At 44.8% G+C, this 21,402-nt stretch overlaps 2 protein-coding genes across 14 annotated transcripts in view; one reads left to right on the plus strand and one right to left on the minus strand.

Annotated features, from left to right (window-relative positions):
- The first annotated feature begins 2,869 nt into the window (after positions 1–2,869).
- Positions 2,870–3,622, plus strand: e(y)2b (enhancer of yellow 2b). Its single transcript, XM_017068139.4, has 3 exons — positions 2,870–3,069; positions 3,138–3,276; positions 3,333–3,622. The coding sequence occupies exons 1-3, from the start codon at positions 2,993–2,995 to the stop codon at positions 3,423–3,425; spliced, it is 309 nt and encodes a 102-aa protein (XP_016923628.1). The 5' UTR covers positions 2,870–2,992; the 3' UTR covers positions 3,426–3,622.
- Positions 3,486–21,402, minus strand: part of Alh (coiled coil domain containing protein Alhambra) — a 31,733-nt gene continuing 13,816 nt past the window's right edge. For 2 of the 13 annotated variants that reach the window (XM_070996213.1, XM_070996212.1), the window contains exons 6-10: positions 11,661–12,156; positions 10,730–11,081; positions 8,344–9,055; positions 7,993–8,167; positions 7,242–7,922 (exon numbers count right to left, since the gene is read on the minus strand). In XM_070996213.1, coding sequence (XP_070852314.1) covers positions 7,750–7,922; positions 7,993–8,167; positions 8,344–9,055; positions 10,730–11,081; positions 11,661–12,156 — 1,908 coding nt within the window. In that variant the 3' untranslated portion in view covers positions 7,242–7,749. Of the gene's footprint in view, positions 4,399–4,461; positions 4,708–5,134; positions 5,672–6,329; positions 6,799–7,241; positions 7,923–7,992; positions 8,168–8,343; positions 10,124–10,729; positions 11,082–11,660; positions 12,157–17,377; positions 18,719–21,402 lie in introns of those variants that run through there. The other 11 variants (XM_017068133.4, XM_017068132.4, XM_070996209.1 and 8 more) reach the window with 11 other exon arrangements.

Here is a 21,402-nt window from a genome sequence, read left to right on the forward strand (position 1 = left end):
AATTGACATACATATTTGTACAATGAAAGCCTGCTTTTCAAAAGTCTAGTTGGCTTTTTCCCGTTATTTTTAAAAGACAACGTTTCAGTCTGAGAAAGCGATTCCAATTTATTGAAATAATATAATACCTATTGAACATTTGTCTAAAATTTTTATTTTACAAAACGTCCGCAGTCGACCAGATTTTTGATAAATAAAAGCGTGGTACTTGTGCATAGTGTCCTTTAAGCTGTACAGACGAAATTCTTATAGATACCTTAAAGTCTAAGGCTATATCTATATAATTAATATGAATAGAACAAAACAATTGAAGCGTATAATTAACTGTACTTAAAACATGTTAAACTGATTTAAGATTATTGTTTAGAAACATTATTTCGTCTACAATTCGTTCGCCACCTCCATTGAAACTTGATGCTTCGCTGATCAGACTCCGGCTTGGATCGACATATTTCGGGCGAACGCAATGCTGGCTGGAGTGGCGAAAACTTTGCAGCTGACCTTATAAAGCAGCGGAAACATACATTCGTTGTCCTCCCACCACTGTAGTAGATTGAAATCTGGCCTTAGGACCACTTGCATACTCAGATATCCATTAATTTCGTGGGTTATCATGTCGGTTTTGGTATCACTTAGACGGGGTGTGATGAAATCGCTGAATATACTCGCTGAATTGTAGTCACAGTCCGACCTGATTCTCTTTCTCTGGCTGTCGGACTCCACATAAAATAACTCCATCATCGCCTTGCAATCGGCTAAAATATTTTGCTTTTCGGACTCCTCGAAGAGAAGCAGCTTGTTGGTGGGTGGAAAGAGTAGTAATGCTATCTTGTGGTACTTGGTGATAAAATTTTGGGCAATAAACTCCAAGTGGGGCCTTAATGCGATCTTCAGGCGCAACTCGACCTCAACTTCATCACCTGTTTCATCGGAACAAAGTTTTCGAAGCTTGCGTAAATGGGGGATTACCATGTGTAGTGTTGGTTCTTTGAGGGCCTCCAGCTCCTTTATGGAGCTCTCAAAGTTGGACAAGACTCGAGTCATGGCCATCACTTCAGTCAGCGTATTGCTTTCAGCATCCTGCACTGCGATTTCCATCGAAACCGTACCCCAATGCTTCTCCACGTTCCTAAACGCACCGATTATCCTGTCCAACGGCGTGTAATAAGCAGATCTAGGACTGTGGCAGGCTTTCAAATACTCAACGCATTTTTCGTACAGAAACTGCAGCTGTGGTGTCTCACTAAAAACCTTGTCAACCGCTTGGTTCAGCTGTGTATTGATGCACACGATGTGTTGTTGACCAAAGACAGTTTTCATACTCTCATCATTTTCCGTAACAATCACCGGATCATCCCCACTGACGTTGAATTTTTTAAGAGTTGACGCTACCGTATCAAGTATGGTTTTATCTAAAAATCGAATAAATGTACGATTAGAAAAAGTATATAAAAGTCTTCAAATTTTCAGCTACTCTAAGTTTCTTTGAGTTTATAAATCGTTTTAGAACTAACCCTACCTCCAGCAGGCAAGTCTCCGCCCATGGTGGCTACGCTCAGCAAGCGATTGATCACAGCGGATTCTTGAATGTAGTGCATGGTGAGCACGGCGTGGCGCTCCCGGAATTTATCGGTATATATGTACATGGACATGGTGTAACCAGTGGCACGTATGGCTACTAGCTCCTCTAACAAGCTCCTCTGCTGTCTTTCGTATATGTCGGATATGTTGCGGGCCACAGCTGTTGGCTGAGGAAGAAGTTCCTTGATCTTGACATTCTCGCCGTAGGTAGCACCAATATTCAGAAGGATGGCCACCAGATTTTCGAACTCCGAGTCCTCAACTATGCTAGGTGGTCGGCAGTTGTAAACAGACCAGGCGGTTACAGCTCCTAGAACCTTCTTTATAGTGTCTTCGTCCATAGGAACACCTGGAGCTGTCTTCGCCTCCGAATTGCTGACCAGGGACTCCAGCTTCAGGGCGCATTTGTGCTTCATCAGGTTGGATGTGCTCAAATGGAACTTGTGGACATTGTAGCAGTTGCGGCAGGCCACGAAGTTCTCGATGTCATCTCCGTTCTCGTCCACAATCACGGCGAACAGCTGCCACACCTTGCTCCTACCGCGCTTGTCGCGTAGCGTGTACTGTCCGCTGGACAGCCTCTGTTTGAGATCGGCGATGTGGGCATAGGTGGCCGGAGTAGTTACATCCGGAGTGGCGCATCGCGAACGGGTAATCGGCGTGAACTGCAAGGATGCGTCACTAAAATCAATAAACCGACAGGTGGAGTTCCGACTTCTTATCTCGAAGAAGGCTTTGGTTCCAGATTGGAGAACCCATGGGCCGTGGGCAGGAGTCCACTGGGCCCAATATATTACCCACCTGCTCCTGTTCAAGGCCATCAAAGCTAAGTTCGTGCTTTATGTCGAATTCTCGCAGCAAGTCCATTGCAGAATTAGCAAATCAAAACAAAAAACATAAATATCTAGAGATGGGATTTCGTTCAGTCACTGTCACGCAGCACGAAGTACATATTTCAGATATCTGTCACGGGATCAAAGGTTACTGGGATTAATAGGGAAACATTTCAAAAAAGGGGGGTTAACTTAAATTTGGTGCTCATTAGACATCCTTTAAAGTTTTAATTATTGGATTTGCAAAGTATTATCTTCAATATTATATATTATGATTTGGTTGCATGTTTTATATGATAGGTTGGTATTCCACCTAAAGGATCCTATATCTGTACAACATCCAAAAATGTACAATGTCCATTTTCATTGAAAACAATGGTTAATTCGAAGGCGGAACCGTGACCAGCAATCACGTCCGTTCGTCCAATTCGGAACTAGTTCCAACTATTCAAGTTCCAAACTATAAGTTCATCGTCAAAACACTGCGTTGGGTTTCCAAAAAAATTCCTACGTCTCGCGCTTAAAATTTGTAATAAAATATAGGAAACATAGAACTGTTGAAATATACCTCTGAAACTATGCCAAACAGCAAGGAAACAGGAACAGATGCCGATCGTGGAGATGATGTCAAATTAACCAGCCGCGATAGCGTCGCGTAAGTGCCTTACTTTATACGAGGATTCGATTGCAATAAACTCTGGTTATCTACTGGTACCCCAACAGATTGAAGGACCTGCTGCAGAAGCGGCTGTCGGAGTGCGGTTGGCGCAAGGACATCGAGGATATGATACGCCACACCATCGAGGAGCGCGGTGTGTCCAACTTGACCCACGATCAGCTGGCTGCCGAGATAGTCCCTCATGTAGGTTAATGTGAACTCCTGTGGGCACCTCATTAACCCACATTTCATCTAAATAGGCTCGCGCTTTGGTTCCCGACGTCATTCGAAAGGAGATGCTGATGCGCGTGCGCGCTGCCCTGGACTCCTCTTTGCCACCGGAGCAGAACTGACTGCCCATCCAGAACTCCGAATCCACCCAAGCATTTACCATAGTCACACTGCCCGCACAATTTAAATTCTAGCACATCTGTTTGTGGTTTATTATCTCGTATTTAAGTAGATATTTACATTCTTACGCTAGTTATGAATTGCGCCATTAGTTAAACAATATGCATGTAATAAATAAACAACCTAATTATAGTTATAATACGTTGTTGCTATGTTCATGTTATGGGTACTCGATTGGCTAAACAAAATCTGTGGTGGCTTTGTTGGGAGGGGAACTAGGAACGCGACTTGGGCTCTGCTGGTACTTGTTTAATTATGCTACAAATAATAAGGCTAGGGTGTAACTGCTAATCCGCTAGTGCTTTACGTTTACTTATTCAATAGCGAGTCGATTGAAAAGTCTTTGAATTTGGCGTTGGAATCATCGTTGAACAGCTGCGGCTGCTGCAGTTGCTCCTGTTGCTTGGGAGCGGTTGCCGCTGAAGTCGCCGTTGCTGTTGGCAGCATTTTCAACAGTTTGTTGCGTGGTTTGCGCAGAAACTTGGTGTTAATTTGAAACTTGGTTGGTTTGTGGTTTGCACTTGACTGGGCTTGAAACATTGGTGTATTTGCGGCAGTGCTATCCGCTAAGGTTGTCGCTGTGGCCTGCGATGTTGCTGTTGTGGTGGCTACTTGAACTGTATTGATTGGGGGGCAATAATTCTGGCGCCAGGCACGCAGCTCTGCTCCTTCACCCGGCGACTTGACGAAGGCTAATGATTTTGTAGCGGTTGCAGGAGGAGGTGCCTTTGCCGATGCGTAGGCATTGGGCCCAAAGCACTTGAGAAAATTCTGTACATGCAGCAAGCTGTCGTTCTCGTTCTTGTGCAGTGGCCTGCGTTGTTTGTCCTCGTTCTCGTCCTCCGCCTCGTAGTCCACCGAAGACTGCTGCTGCGAGGAGGACGAAAAGGTGGAAGAGCTGCTATGGCTGCTGAGCTGTAGTAAGAGAATTGGGTCAGTGTTTGCACAAACAATAAAAGTAGAACTTCTAACACCTACATCATCATCATTTTTGTCGATCAGCTGCTGAAAGCCAAGCTGCGCCGTCTTCAGCTTGACGTGTTTGCTTTGCTGGGCCAGTTTTTTATTGCCATGATTGCTGCTACTGCTGCTGCTGCTGTTGTGACGTCCTCCTCGTTTGCTCACGGATTGCTTTTTCTTCAGCTGCTGCGGCTGCTGAAGCACTTGCTCACGGTACGACTTTCAGCTAGTTTTGGCGATGTTATCGTCGCGCCTTAGTTGGGACTGAAAGTAGAAATTCATCATTGAGTAGGGACTTAACAGGATTGACGATGTTAAGTTGGTTTTGGGAGTATTTATTCAACCACATGGGTTCGCTTTCAGCCTGACACACAAAAACAACAAACAATTTCGGGGTTATCTGCCAACAGCAATGGGATATTAACAATGAACTAGATGGCCGCAAAAGCAGATGAATTCGAAATCGAGGCGTGTGTGTTTTACAAATTTCTTGGGCTTTTCCGATTGATTGGCTGATTGAATGATTGGTGGGTAGTGAGTGGTGCGTAGATGAGACATGGAGCTGACACAAAATGAAAAGGTGAGAATGCACGAATAACAGGCACTGGCATATGGATTATGGATTCTCATGTGGCAAGGACATGCACCCACAATCACACTGACACACACACAGGAACTCGTTCGCACGCACTCTACTACCTGGTGATGCGTGCTGTAGAGAGCCGCGTGGTGCACCGCATAGGAGGAGGAGGTGCTACTTAAACCGTCAACGCCAACGCCGCCGCCACCCACTTGAATCTGAATGCTAGGATGTTGGTGTGGGTGTGGGTGGTGGTGCTGCTGACCCATGCCCGTGCCCGCTGTGGTCGTAAAAGTAGTTGTGGTTGTTGCTGCTGTTGCAGCCATGGCTGTCGCTGACCCACCTCGTCCAATGCCAGCAGCAGACCCACCTCCAGCGCCCAGGCCCATTCCCACGCCCAGCATGTGGGCGGCTGCCACAGCAGCGCTGGTGTGGTGCGACTGGTGCAGATGCTGCTGCACTTGTTGCGCGTGCTGCTGCTGTTGCTGCTGCTGCGAAGGATGCGACTGGTGTTGTGCCTGTTGCTGCTGCAGCTGCGACGGATGCTGGTGATGCAAGCTGTTGCTGTTGACGGCGCTGTTGGCATTCAAGGTCCCAACGCTGCTGTTGCTGTTTCCGGCGTTGTTGTACGAATGGGCCGAAACGTGTCTGGAAATATAGAATATTAAGAAAATAAATTTAATAAAATCTTTACATGGATAAACTTAAAGTTTTTCTCTGCGGAAGGCTACGACCATATATACGCAAACAAATACGAATCGCTTGTGATAGTGCGTTTCTTCCTCGAAGAGAAGAATTTTGATGGTGGGTGGAATGGATTAAATGGTTATTGAATGGATATTGCTAATAACAAAAAGGGCAAATGTGGCTTTTAAATACTTGTTCAACGCTGTTGCAACACTTAAATTATGATTTTATGACACAGGGAAGCTGTAAAAAATGTATGGTAGCGCCAAAACTTAAAAAAGGTAAACGATTTTTTCGAAAGTAGTAATATCGGTTCTCTGTATTTCTAAACCCGTTAAAGCTACTCCGATTTGGCCGGAATCTGTTTGCTCTCCTTTTACAGTTAACCACTTCCGTTGGGCAGTTATAACCTGAAGTAGGTTTTTAAACTGCAGTCGATTACTCGTCACTAACTACTCATTAGCTACAATAGCTAATTCAAATTTTTGTTAATCGCTGGAGGTAACTAATAACAATAAAACTTTACAAATAGTAGCTCCTTCTACGTCATTTGGCCAATATGTTGTTAAAAACACAGCTGTATAGCCAATATTTTTCTGTCTGAGGGGACAAAACTCACCTCATTCCCAAATTGGCTGCACTGGTCATGTTCATGCCGGAGATGGACATCGATGTTGCAGCGGGCCCGCTGGCATTCGAAGAGGTCGCAGGGTTACTGTTGCTGCTGTTCACGCTGTTGCTTGTTGCATTGTTGCCACTGGTGCTGTTGCTGCCACTGCTGTTACTTGTGGCACCTGGTCCGCGATAGTCCAACACTACTCCGGTGGAACTTGCCGCTGCCACCGTGGGTCGACTGTTGGCCATCGTCGGGATGGTGGTATTGATGGCAGTGGTGGCCAGCGAAACCGCTGCTGCGATTGTTGTGGCCGCATTTAGGGCGCTGATGTTGCTGCCGAGTCCGATGCTGCTGCTGCCGCTGTTGCTGCTGGAAGCTAGTGTGGAAATGACAGAAGTTGTACAAGTTGATGTTGCTGTTGTTGTTGAGGTTGTTGTGGTGGTTGTTGGAGCTGCCGTTGTTGATATGGCGGCTGTAAGCATTTTGTTAGATTGTGAGTACCCCGTTGTAGCTGTTCCATCTCCACGAAATTTGTGTGTTTGTGCGGTATTAGTTTGTGATTGGTGAGGGGGTGTGGTTGGGTTGTGTTCAAATATGTGTGCGGGTGTGTGGGCTTTCTTCACTGCATGCAACATACAGCAACACAAGAAACTTAGGCTTAACTAAAAGTACAGCACTTAACCCAGAGTTAACCTTCAACCCAATGCCTTCTCTGGCCTAGCAGCCATTTAAAACTCTAGGTGCAAATCATGAAAACTTAATGAAATAAATTTAGAAGTTGTGTTCGTTTTTGTGTTTAATAATTAAACATTTTATTCATTTTTAAAATAAATAAAATCGAAAAATAAAAGCTTTCAGATATCAAAAGAACTTAACTGTTAACTTGGCCAAGGAAGTAATTTTTCGATACAAGAGTAAGTATAATTAGGTTTTGTATTTAACCGTAAATACATATGACTAACTTAAAAGTCTAAATTAAGGAAAAGTATTCTAATCGGGGGATGGACTAATGATAAAGATAGAGAGGCATTCCGTATTAAAAAAGTGACGAGCTGTCAATGTGGCCGATAAATGCAATAAGTAATTTGTACCATCACTGCTTAAGTTTGTCAAACAGAATTTCATTGACAGAATGTGGGTGTGTATATTATGTACATATTTTGTTTATAAAGATGACCACTTGTAACCAGTTTAGTTGTTAACTTAACATAAGTCGCTTAAGACTACGACACGAACTGGACTCGAATTCCATTTGTATGTACAACGAACACCAAACAAAAAATTGTAAGTACGAAAAACTAAACGCAAAATTTGGTCTGTGAGCAATGGCTGTGTAAGTGGGTGGATGTGGGGCTCCTCCAGTGCCACGTGGTGGGAGCGAGCGAGTGCCGACACCAAGAACAATAGAGAATAGGCGCCTTCTCTACTTACCGTGCGCCTCGGCCTTGGCACCACTTGTAATGCTGTTCAGCGGGATCTGCAGGCGCGCATTGACCGCCAGCAGGTGATCTCGTCGCGCTATCAGGCTGGTCACGTGCTCCTCCAGCCGGAGGTTCTCGCTCTGCAGCTGGTGCAGGCAATTAAGCAGCGAGGCAACTGCAACAGAAATACCAAGTGTTAGTTTCCGAAGACCGCAGTAAGCTCCCGATATGCGACTCATACTCACTGTCAAAGTGCTGCGCCTGCTCCATGAGAAACTGCGAGCCCTGCTCCCACTGGCGCTCGAGCAGCTGCTCCAGACTCTGCGGAATGGGCATGTTGCCGTTCATACCACCGCTGAACATCGACTGCAGCGGATTTGGAGCTGGTGCCGCGTTACTTGGGACAATGCTCGAATTGCGCTGAAAGCCAAAGAACAAATTAGTTAGCTTTTATTAGGCAATCAATCTACCTCAGGCTATTTATAAAGACTTTAAAGAGCGAGTGACTAGTGATCTTTCTGAAATCATTAATTGCACAGACTTGGACAAAAAGAATCACTAATATTGTAGCTTATTAAATGCATACTGCTCCTCACCTGCTTGCCGGGGAACGGAACTCCGGTATACTGCGAGCTCATGGAGTCGGAAGTGTAGATCGAGTGATCCTGCACCTCCATGTGCAACTGCTCGGACAGCTTCTGGGCCACGCTGCTGTTTGGGTTGATCTGGTTGCCCAACATATGGGCAGCCGTGTGCGTGATAATCGAACTGGCTGAACTGGCAGTCGTGGAGGCAGCAGGCGTGGCTGGGGGCGTGGGAGTGCTGCTGGCTGGATTGCTCGAGCCACTGGCCACCCCATTCTGCAGTATGCGCACATCCTTGAGATCCTGTTGAGCATTGTTGATAGCTGCTGCTGCTGCTGCCGCAGCCGCCGCCGCCGCCGCTGCTGCTATCGTCGAGTCCTTTGCCTTGCGTCCACGTTTCCGGACATTTCCAGGCTGAGCCGCCGCCGATGTTGGAGCTGCGGCGGTCAGGGAACCGGATGCTGCCGTCGCCGAATGCATGGCCGATCCAATCTCTGAGCCGGGCGAGCTGGGTGGCGAGTCCTTTATGGCGCTCACAGGCATCATGGGCACGTCCAGCTGCGTCTGACTCTCGTAGGTGAACTTGAGGCCGCCGGAAGAGCTACCACCCGCCATCGAGTTAAGTGGCAACTGGTTGCTCAGCATGACCAAAGGAGTTGTTGTTGTTGCGGGCACTGCAGATGCTGATGACGATGAGTTGCTGGCCGTGCTGAGATCGGGCGTTCTGTTGTTGGGTTTCGACGTGGGCGTATTGGAAGAGGGAGTGGTATTAGTATTAGTGAATTGCAATATCTCTAGATCTTCATGTTGCTGCTGTGGTTGTTGCTGTTGCTGTTGTTGCAAGTGCGTAAAGCTAGCGGAGTTGGAAGCTGAGGCTGAGCTAAGATTTGTGGGGGAGTTGGATCTAGCGGGGGGTGCATACTGCTGCTGCTGCTGTTGTTGTTGTTGCTGCTGCTGTTGTTGCTGATACAGCTGCGTTTGCTGCGCACGCAACATTTTCTTGTTCAGGGGCTTGGCTTGGCTGCTGCCGTTGCTGCTCGGCGGCAACACAGTGCTGGTGGAATTGCTGCTGCCGCGATAGTTTCCGGATGCTGACATATTAACCGGCGAGTCTAGCAGATTAACCACATTGGCCACACCACTGGAGCCGCCACTCGAGGAGGAGGACGAAGTGGACGAACAGGACGAGGACGTCGGCTCGCCATTGTGATTGGTGTTGCTACTGCTACTGTTGTTGCGCGTGTTGCGATTAGTTGCAGTCGCTGCAGCCACTGTTACTGGCGGGGAATCGACCGAGGACGACGACAGGGATTGCAACATCACCACCGGCGAGGAGACCACCGGTGGTGGCGCAGTCGACGGTGGCGGGGTGGGCGTGGCACTGTAGTGGGGCGAACTGTGGCGACTCTGCTTCTCGGCTGGTGTGGCGGCAACTGGTGCTGGTGCTGCCGTTGTCGCCACCGAAGTTCCCTCATTCTTACTCTGCGCAGCCCCACGCTTTTTGCCCGATCTCGAGGGACCCTTGGAATTGGAGGAGGATGTGGCTGTGACTGAGGCGGAGGCAGAGCCACCAGCCAGGGAGGACGAGGAGGTAGATGTGGTGGAGGATGAGGACGAGTTGGTGGAGGAGTGCAGCGCATGTGGCTGCTGTGATGACGCGTTCTGTGGCTGCTGTTGGTGTAATTGTTGCTGCTGCTGTGGATTTTGTTGGTGATGGCTATTGTGGTGGGTGGGGTGATGGTGGTGGTGGTGGGCATGGTGGTGACTACTGCCACTCTCACCGGAGCGCGATCTACGTGTGACGGGTGGGTGGTTGGGTGATCATATCGTGTATAGTGTGGGAAGACATTAAGCAAACGAGAGAGAGAGATAAAGAGAAAAAGAGTGGTTTTTATAGATCGCGCTTTTTTACTTTGAGTTTTTCAACTTCGCTGGGTCCGAAAATCAATTGAACGAAATAATGAAATGAAGTGTATTGTGTCTAATTCAGCCTTAGCTGTGAAAGGTAAAAACTAAATGAAAGGGAATTCAAATCGGATAATTTTGTAAGAAATCGGAATTGACACAATTAAACGTCTTAAATCAGGGAAAATTATCATAACTAAGCATAAGAATCTTTTAAGAATCCAACCACTAACGTTTACTTTACACTTTTCTGAAGTACCATTTACGATTTCTTTGAAATTATACAAAATGAAATTTCATCGAATGATAAACTTAGGACGTTTCACAATCTACACACGCAGAGCAACACAACAACAAAAACGCTTTAAAAAGGATTTGAAAATATAAATCTACGATCAAGTATAAACTAAAACCACGAGCAAGCACAGGCAACAAATATGAAATTATAAAGTCAGTCGGGGTGCTGACTTCCAGACGAACAGCTTCCGCATACCTGCTCCGTCGTGCCGGTGGCGCCTCCTGCTCCTGCAACTGCTGCACTCTGGTCGTTTGCTTCTCAAAGCTGATCTTCAAGTTCCCGCTCTCCGTGGTCGTGGCAGTGAGGTTGCCGCTGGCTAGTGGGACGCCACTGGCGGAGATTATACTGCCACCACTGTTCCCGCTGACTAGGGTGCCCAAGGCCGGCGATGACTTGCCGCTCTGGTGCTGGATGACCGACGAGGAGCCACCGCTGGGTCCACCGCTGCTCGCACCACCGTGAAACGCTCCAGTTGATCCACCCATGGGCGGTAGATTGCTCTGCTGCGATTGGGCGCTACTTCCACGCGATGAAGCTGAATGGGATTCTGCAAGAAAATAAATGCAATTATTAGAATTGATTACGAAAATTCCAAACCATCATTCAATTAAATCCATGATGTGCATAAATCTAAACATAAAGTTAATCATCTAGTAAGGCAAACAATTGCTGTGAATGAATCCCTGTTTAATTCTTGTAAATTACAAGTTGTAATGCTAATACTTTTAATCTTGTAAAAATACTATTTTGATACCAAATCAAAATAATATGTATATTTATTCGTTAAAAAGTGTGTAAGCCATAGCTCTAAAATCTATTTGTTGGCCAAATTTTTTAAGATTTTGTAAAAGTTTAAATAGGATATTTATTTGTTTAGGAGTACCTACCTAAAAAAAATTGTTAGGTGCAGATTTTATTAAGGCGTTAGGTAATGTTTGTTTTGTCAATACCCATCTAAATGAAAAATATCGGACAATTGATTAAAGTTATAAGCTATTCATGTAACCGTAGTGTAATGTAGGTGAAACTCTTGGTCAATCTCAAAAACAGTCACTTTGCTTCTGCATATCTCTCTTAAACTCTTTTCTGCTATTTCTTGTATACCCAATATTAGCTAGAAACTCACCGCTGGTGGTGTTACTGCTACTGCTGCTGGTGGGCAGATTGATTCCAGGTACATTGGCCGTGGACAGCGGCACAGACACATACAGGCTGGGTGCATTGCTGCTGCTCCCAGTCGTCGGCTGCTGACTGCTGCTACTGCTGCTGATGTCCTTGATGTTGCTGCCGTGCTTGCTGCCGCTGGTACTGCTGCTGCTGCCACCGCCTGTACTTCCTGAGCCACTCGACTTGCTCGACTCTGTCTTTGGATAGCCGCCAGATCCCGCGACGGATGGTGCTCCTCCGGTCGCCGATCCTCCGGTACTGCTGCCGCTGGAGGTTGAGCCTGCATTGCCGCTGGAGGTGGAGCCTGAGGTAGTGCTGCCCGTTGCCGGAGGGACTGAGGCCGCTGTCGCACTCGCCGTTACCGCAATGGACGCACTCGTGGAGCTGGCCAGAGGTGCATTTACTTCGGCGGTGGCGGATGTTTGGTGGGTCGGCGGGCTGAGTTCGGTACGTTGCTGCAAGCGACAAGAACGCAGGAAGTGGTAAATTAGTATGTGAATGTTTGGTTTGTGATTCACAAGTATATGAAACTAGCTGATAAAAACCTAAGCAAATGATAACAACTAGCAACTAGCATGTAGTTGGCTCAAGTTTATATTTCGTATTACACAATCAAAGAGGAAGACTTTATCAAACAGTTGAACGCCTTTGTTATAGGTTTAGTATAAGTGGTGTAAGTACACTGACAGATAATCAGGTTTTATATTCAAGAAACTAATACTTTGATAAAGAAAATAAGTGAAGAAATTACTCATATATTGACGTCATAGCTGGAATTTCCTACAGTCATCATGTTTGGGATAAATCTGATATATAATTACTCAACTCCTTTGGGTAACAAGCCATTACTTGATTATTTAGGGTAAGTCATGAAACTTACTTCAATAAAAAAGGCAGCGAAAGAAAACGAACAAAATGTTACGAAAAAAATATTGAATAAAGATTTTTGTTTCATAGGATTTTTTATTAAAATGAGTACTGTGCTCTTTTTGCTCAAAATGTTATGAAAGTATAACAACTTTTAGATTCATTTCTAATTTTGTTTCTTAATGAGTTTGTAAAAATAAACAGCTTGTATGAACGTTGTATAAAACAAACTTTGTCAATCTATATTTTCCATAAAAACAAAACATTTATGCATCATCAACTAAATTTCATTCATTGAACTTTTACTTTTTTAAAGTTTTGCTACAGAGTATGAATTTTAATTCCATTTTTTTTGTTTAATTTATTGTTTGTTCACCTTCCTAAGCTACTTTTCTTCCCCGTATAATATTTTCCATATAAGGACCCCTTTTTTGCATAAAATCGCCCTAAACATGGATCATCGGTAGAGGATCTTTAAAAGATATTAAAAAACATTCCCAAAATCTGTGTTTGAGCTTTCCAAGAGTGCTAGTCATATCGGTGTGAATAATGGTGTTTGTTCCTCGTCTGATTTGCTTTTTAGCTTTGCGGTCATTAGCAACATCCGGTTGGTGGTGAGCCATGTAAACACATGTTTACAACACCATCACCATCGAGGCAGAAGAATAACAAACACACAAAACACAGGAAGGCAGCAGAGAGCGCAGCTCGGTTAACAGGCCAATAACAGGCTGTTAAGCTGTAAAGCTGCTAAACTGAGCCAGCAATCACAGCAGCCCATTGTTGTTGTCGCTGCAAATGCAGCGGGTGGATGGAAGAAAGAGAGGGAGAAATCCACAACGTATGTGTTCCATATAGATAAAAAAAAAGGCTGCCACATTAATGCAACTCAAAAACTCTTATCGCTGATGTTGCTGCACAAAAAAAAGACATCGAAACAAGTACGTGAGTCAGAGTTTTTAAAGAATGCAAGACACCCAGACTGCAGCTGCAACAAATGTTGCTGCAATGCTGGGCGAGTTTTTCTCGTTGTTGTTGTTGTTACGGTTGTATTTTTGTGGTTTTGAGTCGACATATGCTGCCATATGCAGCTCAATTATATATACTAAGTGTATATTTATATATTGGTTTGTGTGGGGCAACAAATGTTACATGCAGCGAATGCACAAAAAACAATAAAGAGCAAGGCCTACCGATTGGGAGAGCAACTCCAACTCCGCTCATTTCACCACCCGCTCTCTCTCTTTTTCTAGCTGCCTCTCCATCGCTCTCTACCTCTCTTTTCCCATCCGACTTCCTCGCTTTTGTTGTTGTTGTTGCTTAATATCGGGGTTGGGGGTGCAACATAACAAACACATACAATGTAGTTTGGTCACGTAGACAAAAAAAACAGACAAAAAGAAAAGCCTAAGAACAGCGTTGCCACCTGATGGATGGTTTTCCCAATTGGAAGTCCCAATCGATTGGGATTTCTCAACAAAACGGTGGCAGCGCGGGCCTGTTGCTCCGAAAACTCTGGTGTCGAATTTCCAAAACCGACAAAAACACCTTCATGCCTCATTAGATTCAGGTCAGGAAGAAAAGGACCGTCAATTGCCCAGAACAACTCAATTCACCATCTGCCACATAAAACATCGAGTTACAATCGTAGGTGTATTGTAATACTTGCTTTTTCCGAAGATACTAACAGATATTTTAAGGTTTTAAGAACATTTTTCCTGTTCGAAACATGTCTTCAACATTTAACAAACAAGTAATCTTTTTTTCTGATCAACTATTTCTAGTTCCTTTGCTTCAAAATTATTCAAATTTAATCAATTTAAGAACAGAATGATTTGCATGAAAGATGTACACTTTAATGAATTTCTACTGTAAGCCAAATTACATTTTTGGTTGCTTGCGATATGTTTTGTAATTGAAAAATAAGTTAATCCTTTTTCATGGTCAAGTTCTGTACGCTTTTGAAAGCTTCCCGCTTCGTTTTCTAACCCCCTTTTTTGTGGTCCGCTGACAGCCAGCTGCCGCAATTGTGATTATCCTGTTGCTGCAGCTAATGGCCTGAAGCAGACGCGGAATCAGGATAGCAAATCAACCCCTATGCCACACAAATATTTTTTTTTCGACAACTTGAGCGTGCTTTGCATTCGGGAATCGCTTCCTGGACACATTTCAATTTTATTTCCATTGTGCGACAAATTCAATTCAATAAAAGGAGCCAGGCCGAGACAGCCGGAAGTAAAACACCAACTATAAATATTGTATTAGCGTGTCTGAGTTTGGATGTGTGTGTGCTCACTCCTGCCCTTCCGCGATGTCCCTCTCTATTTCTAGCAAACAATGGCTGTGGGTTAATGGTCGTATAAAAGGGTTGTCCTTGTCCCCTTTGCGGAAAGAATTCCGCAAACGCGAAGAAAACATTCAGGCAAACAACAAACACGTCGTCAAATAAACGATAGAAATATTTAAATTGAATTGAGCGTTATTTTTGGCAAATGCCAAGAGGGCCGGTAGCTGGTAGAAAGCAAAATCAAAGGAATTGCTCGGATTCCAGGAAATAAACTAAGCGTCTGGTATATCCCTTATTGAATTAAGGCTCAAAACGGAGTAAGGAATGTCTGGCAAAAGGGAAACTACAAATATCTACTTATCTAGGGGATAATTGGGTGATCAAAGGGAACATAGGATGTGATTTTGGTAAGTGCCTTTTGTTTGAATAAAGCGCTTAACTGAGCATCCGTAAATTAAGTTTGGGAATCCCTATTTTTTTTGCGCTTCAAAAACATCACAGAATCTTCTCGATAAGCTGTTAATAAATCGGGTGGCACTTTGCAGTTTAATAGATGGTTATCGAGTGTCAATATGGATTGCTTCCACCACCTAGAAACATAAGACATAGATAATCTAAACCCAGAATCTTTACACGGCCTTTGAATAACAAACCATTAAAAAATTATGCAGTCTTCAAGGCATATGCATACAAGAGAAGAACGAAGTATCATGCTTACATTTTGATTTTTTGAAGTGATAGAAAATAAAACAGTTTTAAGAAGACGCGTTAAGTGTTTTTTAAGGATTACTAAGCGAATTTTGAAATATTCATCAATCCTAGTGTAGGGTCGAAAAGAAAAGAAGAGAAAAACATTTATTCTTTAAGGCCTAATCCTCTGAGCGAAATGCTTGCCAAGTAAAATAACAATTAGAGCAAACGTTGAGGCAAGCAAAAAAAACAAGATGACAGCAAAAAGGAAAGGTGGGTAAACACAGATCCCAAGACAGGACAACGGCCCGCATACCTGGGAACTGAGAACTGAGAACCGGCAACTTAGGCAGCAGCTGTAACAAGATCGAAGCAAGGATCAATCAGCCGCCAGGAAGCAACAGCCAGCAGAAACACAAAAAAGTAAGGGTAGCTCCCAGGAACGAGCCCAAGATATAGCCACGAGGGAGCGAGTAAGATGCTCGGCAGCTGTCGTAAACTAGGCGCAAATGTGGCATGTTTGTTGTGCTGCACAAGGCCAGAAGAAGGAAGCAACCTGGGCCGACCGAGCACAGGATACAATGGGGCGATATCCCAGGGATATGCTCAGGCAGCCAGCGAAGCCGACTTGTTTGCGGGATAAGTTTTTGCACTCTAAAGGGGATTCGGAAAGGATAAGGCGAACAGCTGTCTGCCGGAATCCCCTCTTCTGGCTGGTCACGTAGTCCTGGAAACAGCAGGAGGGGGAGCAGAAGTAGATGCCGCCCTTAATGGCACTTACACTAATCAATATTCGAGCACCATGTGTCACAACTCTGATATATGCGTTTTAGGCCAATTGGAGTGGAAGAAAGGCGGCTAGGGGCGGAACCCGGCGTAATTGAAGGTGTCTTCCCTCTCAGCACTCCTTTTGTCTTCCAGCATTCGTGGCAGGTGGCTCGGTCCCACAGTTGCAGGTGCATGCTGCACGTTGCTTTCTGCACGTTGAAAATGCGGTTAAATTATTGATGGAGTGTCAAAGACATTGGCAATCGAACAGCAACGTAATGGGGGTTGCTTCCCAATAAAGGATCCATAAAGGAATACATTATCGAGGCAATGGAGGGAATTTAAAAAAGAATCCCTAATGGCCGGATCAATATCCTGGCATCATGGGAAACAAAGGGCAATCAATCTTTATAAGTAAAATAAGAAAAAATGGAGTAAAAAACGGATCCATTTCTAAGAGTAAAACTAAAAGGAAAGGGATCAAATATCACATATCAAAGGGATCAGTTCTTCTGAGAACATATTTTGTTCAATAAAGTTCTTAATAAGCAGAGTCTCAGTAGTTTGGGAACATGAGATTCATTCTACCAGTGAATGCCTTTTTTCAAACTATTAGAATTTACTTTTTATAACAATAATTTGCCTAGAATAACAATCTTAACCTTCCTGATTTTGCACCCGTTTTTAATAAACATATTTGAACAAGTCACTTATGTATACAGAGACTTCATGTACTGTCAATTCCTTTACTTAAATAATTTTAAATGTTGCAGTTTTGAAAGGTGGGACACGTAGTGCCCGGTACCAGACCTTTACAATACCAAGAAAACGAATCATTGAAACAGACATAACATTCTTTTAGAACATTCATTCAGAGATACTTCTGAGTTTGCAACCATTTCCTAGTTGACAAACCAGACAGCTTCCATGGACTTCCGAAAATAGATTCGAGGGATTGGCAGGGACAGATGTTTGGATGCACGGATATGACTGGTGCCGCGTTTTCCAATTTGAGGGGAGAGTGGAAAAGTGTCTTGTGGACCGAGGAAAAGTCAGATTCTTACCCCGGAAAGCAGGAAGCGTATTTTTAAATTGTGCGGATATGTGGTGGTGGCTCCTACCGCTCCTCCCGTCCCCGTCGCCCCTCCGCCCAGATAGGAGGGCGAGGCGGAGGCGGAGCCGCCCACATACTCGATGGTGGCCGAGGGCGTGGTGGAGGCGGACGAGGGCGACGACGAGGCGGAGGTCGAGTGCTGGCTGTTGTTGGGGTGGTGGTGCGGTGGGTGGTGGTGGTGCGAACCCGCGGCCTCCCGATCCCGCTCCCGCTCCCGCTCCCTGTCCCGATCCCGATGACGGCGGTGCTCGCGGTGCTCCCGATCCCGGTGCTTGTGGTGCCGGTGCTCCTTGCCCTCCCGCTCCCTCTTCTCGCGCTTCTTCTTCTTGTTCTTTCGATGCTCCTTGTACTCGGCCATGTCGATGTGGTTGTTGTTGCTCTCGGCGGACTCGGCCTCAGCGGTGGCCGCCATGCTCACCATGGCGGCGGTGAAGTCCACCAGAGCGGCGCCCGATGTGGCTGCCACCGCGACGGCCGGAGCCACGTCCATCGGCTGCGACTGCGACTGCGAGGTGTCCATGGTGTCCATCATCATCATTTTGGCCGCTCCTCGCCCCCGTCTTCTTTGCGAGAGAGCCAGGTTGCCGTTGCCGTTCCCGTTGCCCTCTCTCTGTCACCGTCTCTTGGCTCTACCCGATTCCGCTTTGCGCTCTGTAATTAACTGGACAGGCTCTCAGTTCTTCAGTCTTTTTGGATGTTTCTTCTTCGACGGCCTTTGTTGTTGTATCGCTTTCAATATTATTATTTTGTATGCTGCCTGTATTCACGCGCACTCTCACACACACTCGTACACACAATCACAAAATCACGGCGCATACGTGAGAACCACCTCCACCGCTCTCTCCCGTTCTTGTTGTTGTTGTTGTTGTTGGGGTGAATAACTTGCGTGGCGGCGACTGGGCTGCTCACTCTCTCGCTCCCTCTCTCACTTCTTGTATCGTGTCGTATCCCTTTCTCGCGCACACACAGTCGACGTTTAAACTTTTTTCCTCAGCGAAACTTAATTTCTTTTAAATGGAAACTTGGCGTTATTTTTTGTTGGAAAGCCATGTGAGAACGCAGCTGCGGCCACGTGAATATTTTTTTCACAAACACAAAATAATATTAAAGCGGAGGTGTCACCCACACGCACACACACAGACCCGCACGCTAACCGAGTATCAACAAATTATCCACTGTATTTCTGGTTCACATGCACGGAGGCTGCAGCGTCGGCGGTGCTGCATGGCCATAGGTAATCTACAGAGACTATAGTTGCTGCATGGTCGTACGGAGTTCGAAATTCGAATAAACTCGCCAGTTTTCATCCGTGCGCTTAGAAGCTATACTGCACGGCAGAGAGCCGGAGAGAGCGCGCCAGCAGAGAGGGCCGCGCTCTCAGAGAGCCGCGTTGCATTATTGTTGTTGGTTGGCAGCCGGTTTTCCGTGGGGGATTATTGAAACGTCTGTATGTATTGTTGTTGCCCGTGCGCCAGTGTGAGTGTATGTCTGCACGTAGGCCAGACGCACACTCGCACGCACACACCGGTGTGCAGACGGTAAAAAAACAGAAGAACACACGGGGACAGCATAAAAATAAACATTCGTTCGTACAAACATACACGGCAGTAGAGTAGCAAACAGAGGCACAAGAGTTAACTGGAAAAACGTTACCCAGTCAGCATTGGGGGGTGGGATTAAGGTACTTGAGAACAATTAGCCAGGTGCAAATTTATTCAAATTCAGAAGTCCACCGATAACTGTTGAAGGCCTCCGCTAGCCATTCAATCCTATCTCGGCGTCTAAAATGTTGGCTGTGCAACGGTTTAACCAAAATACACAGAAACATATCACTTCTCATTACATTTTTTAACAAACCACTGCATTTTAATTGGATATTACAAAAAAAGGTTGTCAGAATTTATCAACATAAAAGGTTATGCTAAATCTGATAAAATCCATAACAAAGATAACTTCCTTACTAAATATTAACTAATTTGACTATTTTTTCCTGTGTAAAAGTGAATCTTTCAGATAGCAGCCCACTAACTCATCTCTTTCCCTCTCACTCTCTCTCTCCGGGCAACAAATACAGATTCGGATCCAAATGCAGGCACACAACAACAACAACTGCATGTCGTAATGCTGTTGATGTAATAAAAAAGAGCGCAGCAGCAGCAACAACAATGTAATGACCAGGAAGAGCGATGGCAAAAGAAAAGCTTAGCAAAACAGAAATGTGACAAAGAACAATAAATTAAAAGGAGACTGACCAAGTTAGTAGAAGCTGAAATCTAACTGGAATTCCTGGGCCAGGAAAATACCTGTTATTCGATGCAGTAATAGTGCTTCGATTTTATGGGGCCCATTAAATAAGGATAAAGCCACGGCTATAAATTTAGAGCTGCGGGCATAATTATGTTGTTGCTGTTTTTATGGGTTATGAAGTTAATTGGTTTGTTAAATCATTTTCAAAGCTTACACCGAAGACCTTTGCAGGGAACAGTTTGAATTGGACTTACTTTCTTATTAAGATCAGAATTTTTTCATGCTCAACTTTTGTTTTAAATGTTAATTTTAATGTAGAATTTTAAAGTTATTTTGTAATAAAAATGTGTGTAAAGTAAATTAATTTTTTAAGCTTAGTTACTTATGTATCCACATTGCTTCTAGATTTGTTTGCTCCATCTATTTCTTGTTGTTGCTATAATTTCGACCTTTGCTATACTAAAACTGTTCCCAGTAAGTGTTGCCCAAGAACAGTTTCCGTACTGAGAGAGCAACGAGAGAGAGAGCGCAGCGAGAGAGCGTTGCAACATAGATATTTGGTTGTGTGTGCTTTATGCAATACCCATCAACGAGAGAGCGAGACAGTGAGTTAGGGGTGGGGGTGGGTGGCGATTGCTGCATGCAGGTTAATTCTACTCTCACTGCTGTTGTTGTAGCTGTAGTTGTTGTTTTTGTAGTTGCCAGACAGCGATTCAAGAAGACAAAACAGGAAAATGAAAAATAATTGAATTGTAAGGCAATGTTTACAGGAGAGGAGAGCGAGAAGGAGACACAGAGAGAGAGAGAGGGGAATCGCCACCGCAGACATTTGCAATTGGCAATAAATAAAAGAAGTGCAAGAAGAAGAAGCAGATTGTTTGCAGCTGGAGCGGGAAGAGGAAGCAGAATGCCGAGCATAATTTGCGATGCAAATAAAAGCCCAAAAAATCATGGTGCAGAAAAGCAAAAATGAACGTTAAGTGGCATTTACCTGGCGACGGGGCAGCGGGGGAGGGGCTGGGGCTGGGGGCAGGTGAACGTGCCTGTTTTACAAAACAAACAAATCCAACAAAAGCCAAGGGGGAGTCATTGGGGTTTTGGGTTGGGCTGTGGGCACAAATGTTGCCGTTGCAACATCGCGGACGTAATCGAATCACCAGAAAGGTGCCAAAGGAACAATGGCGCCGTCTTCGTCGCCGGCTGGAAAATTAATTTACTACAGGCATAACTCCGCAGCACGAACATTCTAAACAGAACAGTTTCGAAGGTTCGAGATCTGTACATAGTATGTACTACATACCTTACTGCACTCCAAAGATCCTTTCTTATGTTCCTCTTAATGGTAACCCATGTAAGTAATTTTAAACATTTTAAGAATGTATTTAATATCATTATTATAAACTATTTCCTCAACGATTTAAAAGATTTTTCTTTTTTAATGTTTCATTTTAAGAGTAACTAAACACTTTGAAATTCTACTGTAATTTTAATATGCAGCTCAAAGTAGTGCCCCCATTGCGGCTATTAAATGTCTGGTTGGTGAAATATCCTTGTCACTGTGGCAAGGATTTTGGTATCTATAATTAACAGACCCTCGACCGTAAAGCACCTAACATGCATTAATTAGTGCAATCCCTGGGCTCAGACAGGTGATGCTTTTAAGTCTCGACAGTGGCGGGTCGTTCAACCCATAAACAAATTTAAAAAGAAGTTTACCAACAACCGGCA

This window comes from Drosophila suzukii, chromosome 3 (assembly GCF_043229965.1).
Source record: "Drosophila suzukii chromosome 3, CBGP_Dsuzu_IsoJpt1.0, whole genome shotgun sequence".
NCBI lineage: Eukaryota > Metazoa > Arthropoda > Insecta > Diptera > Drosophilidae > Drosophila > Drosophila suzukii.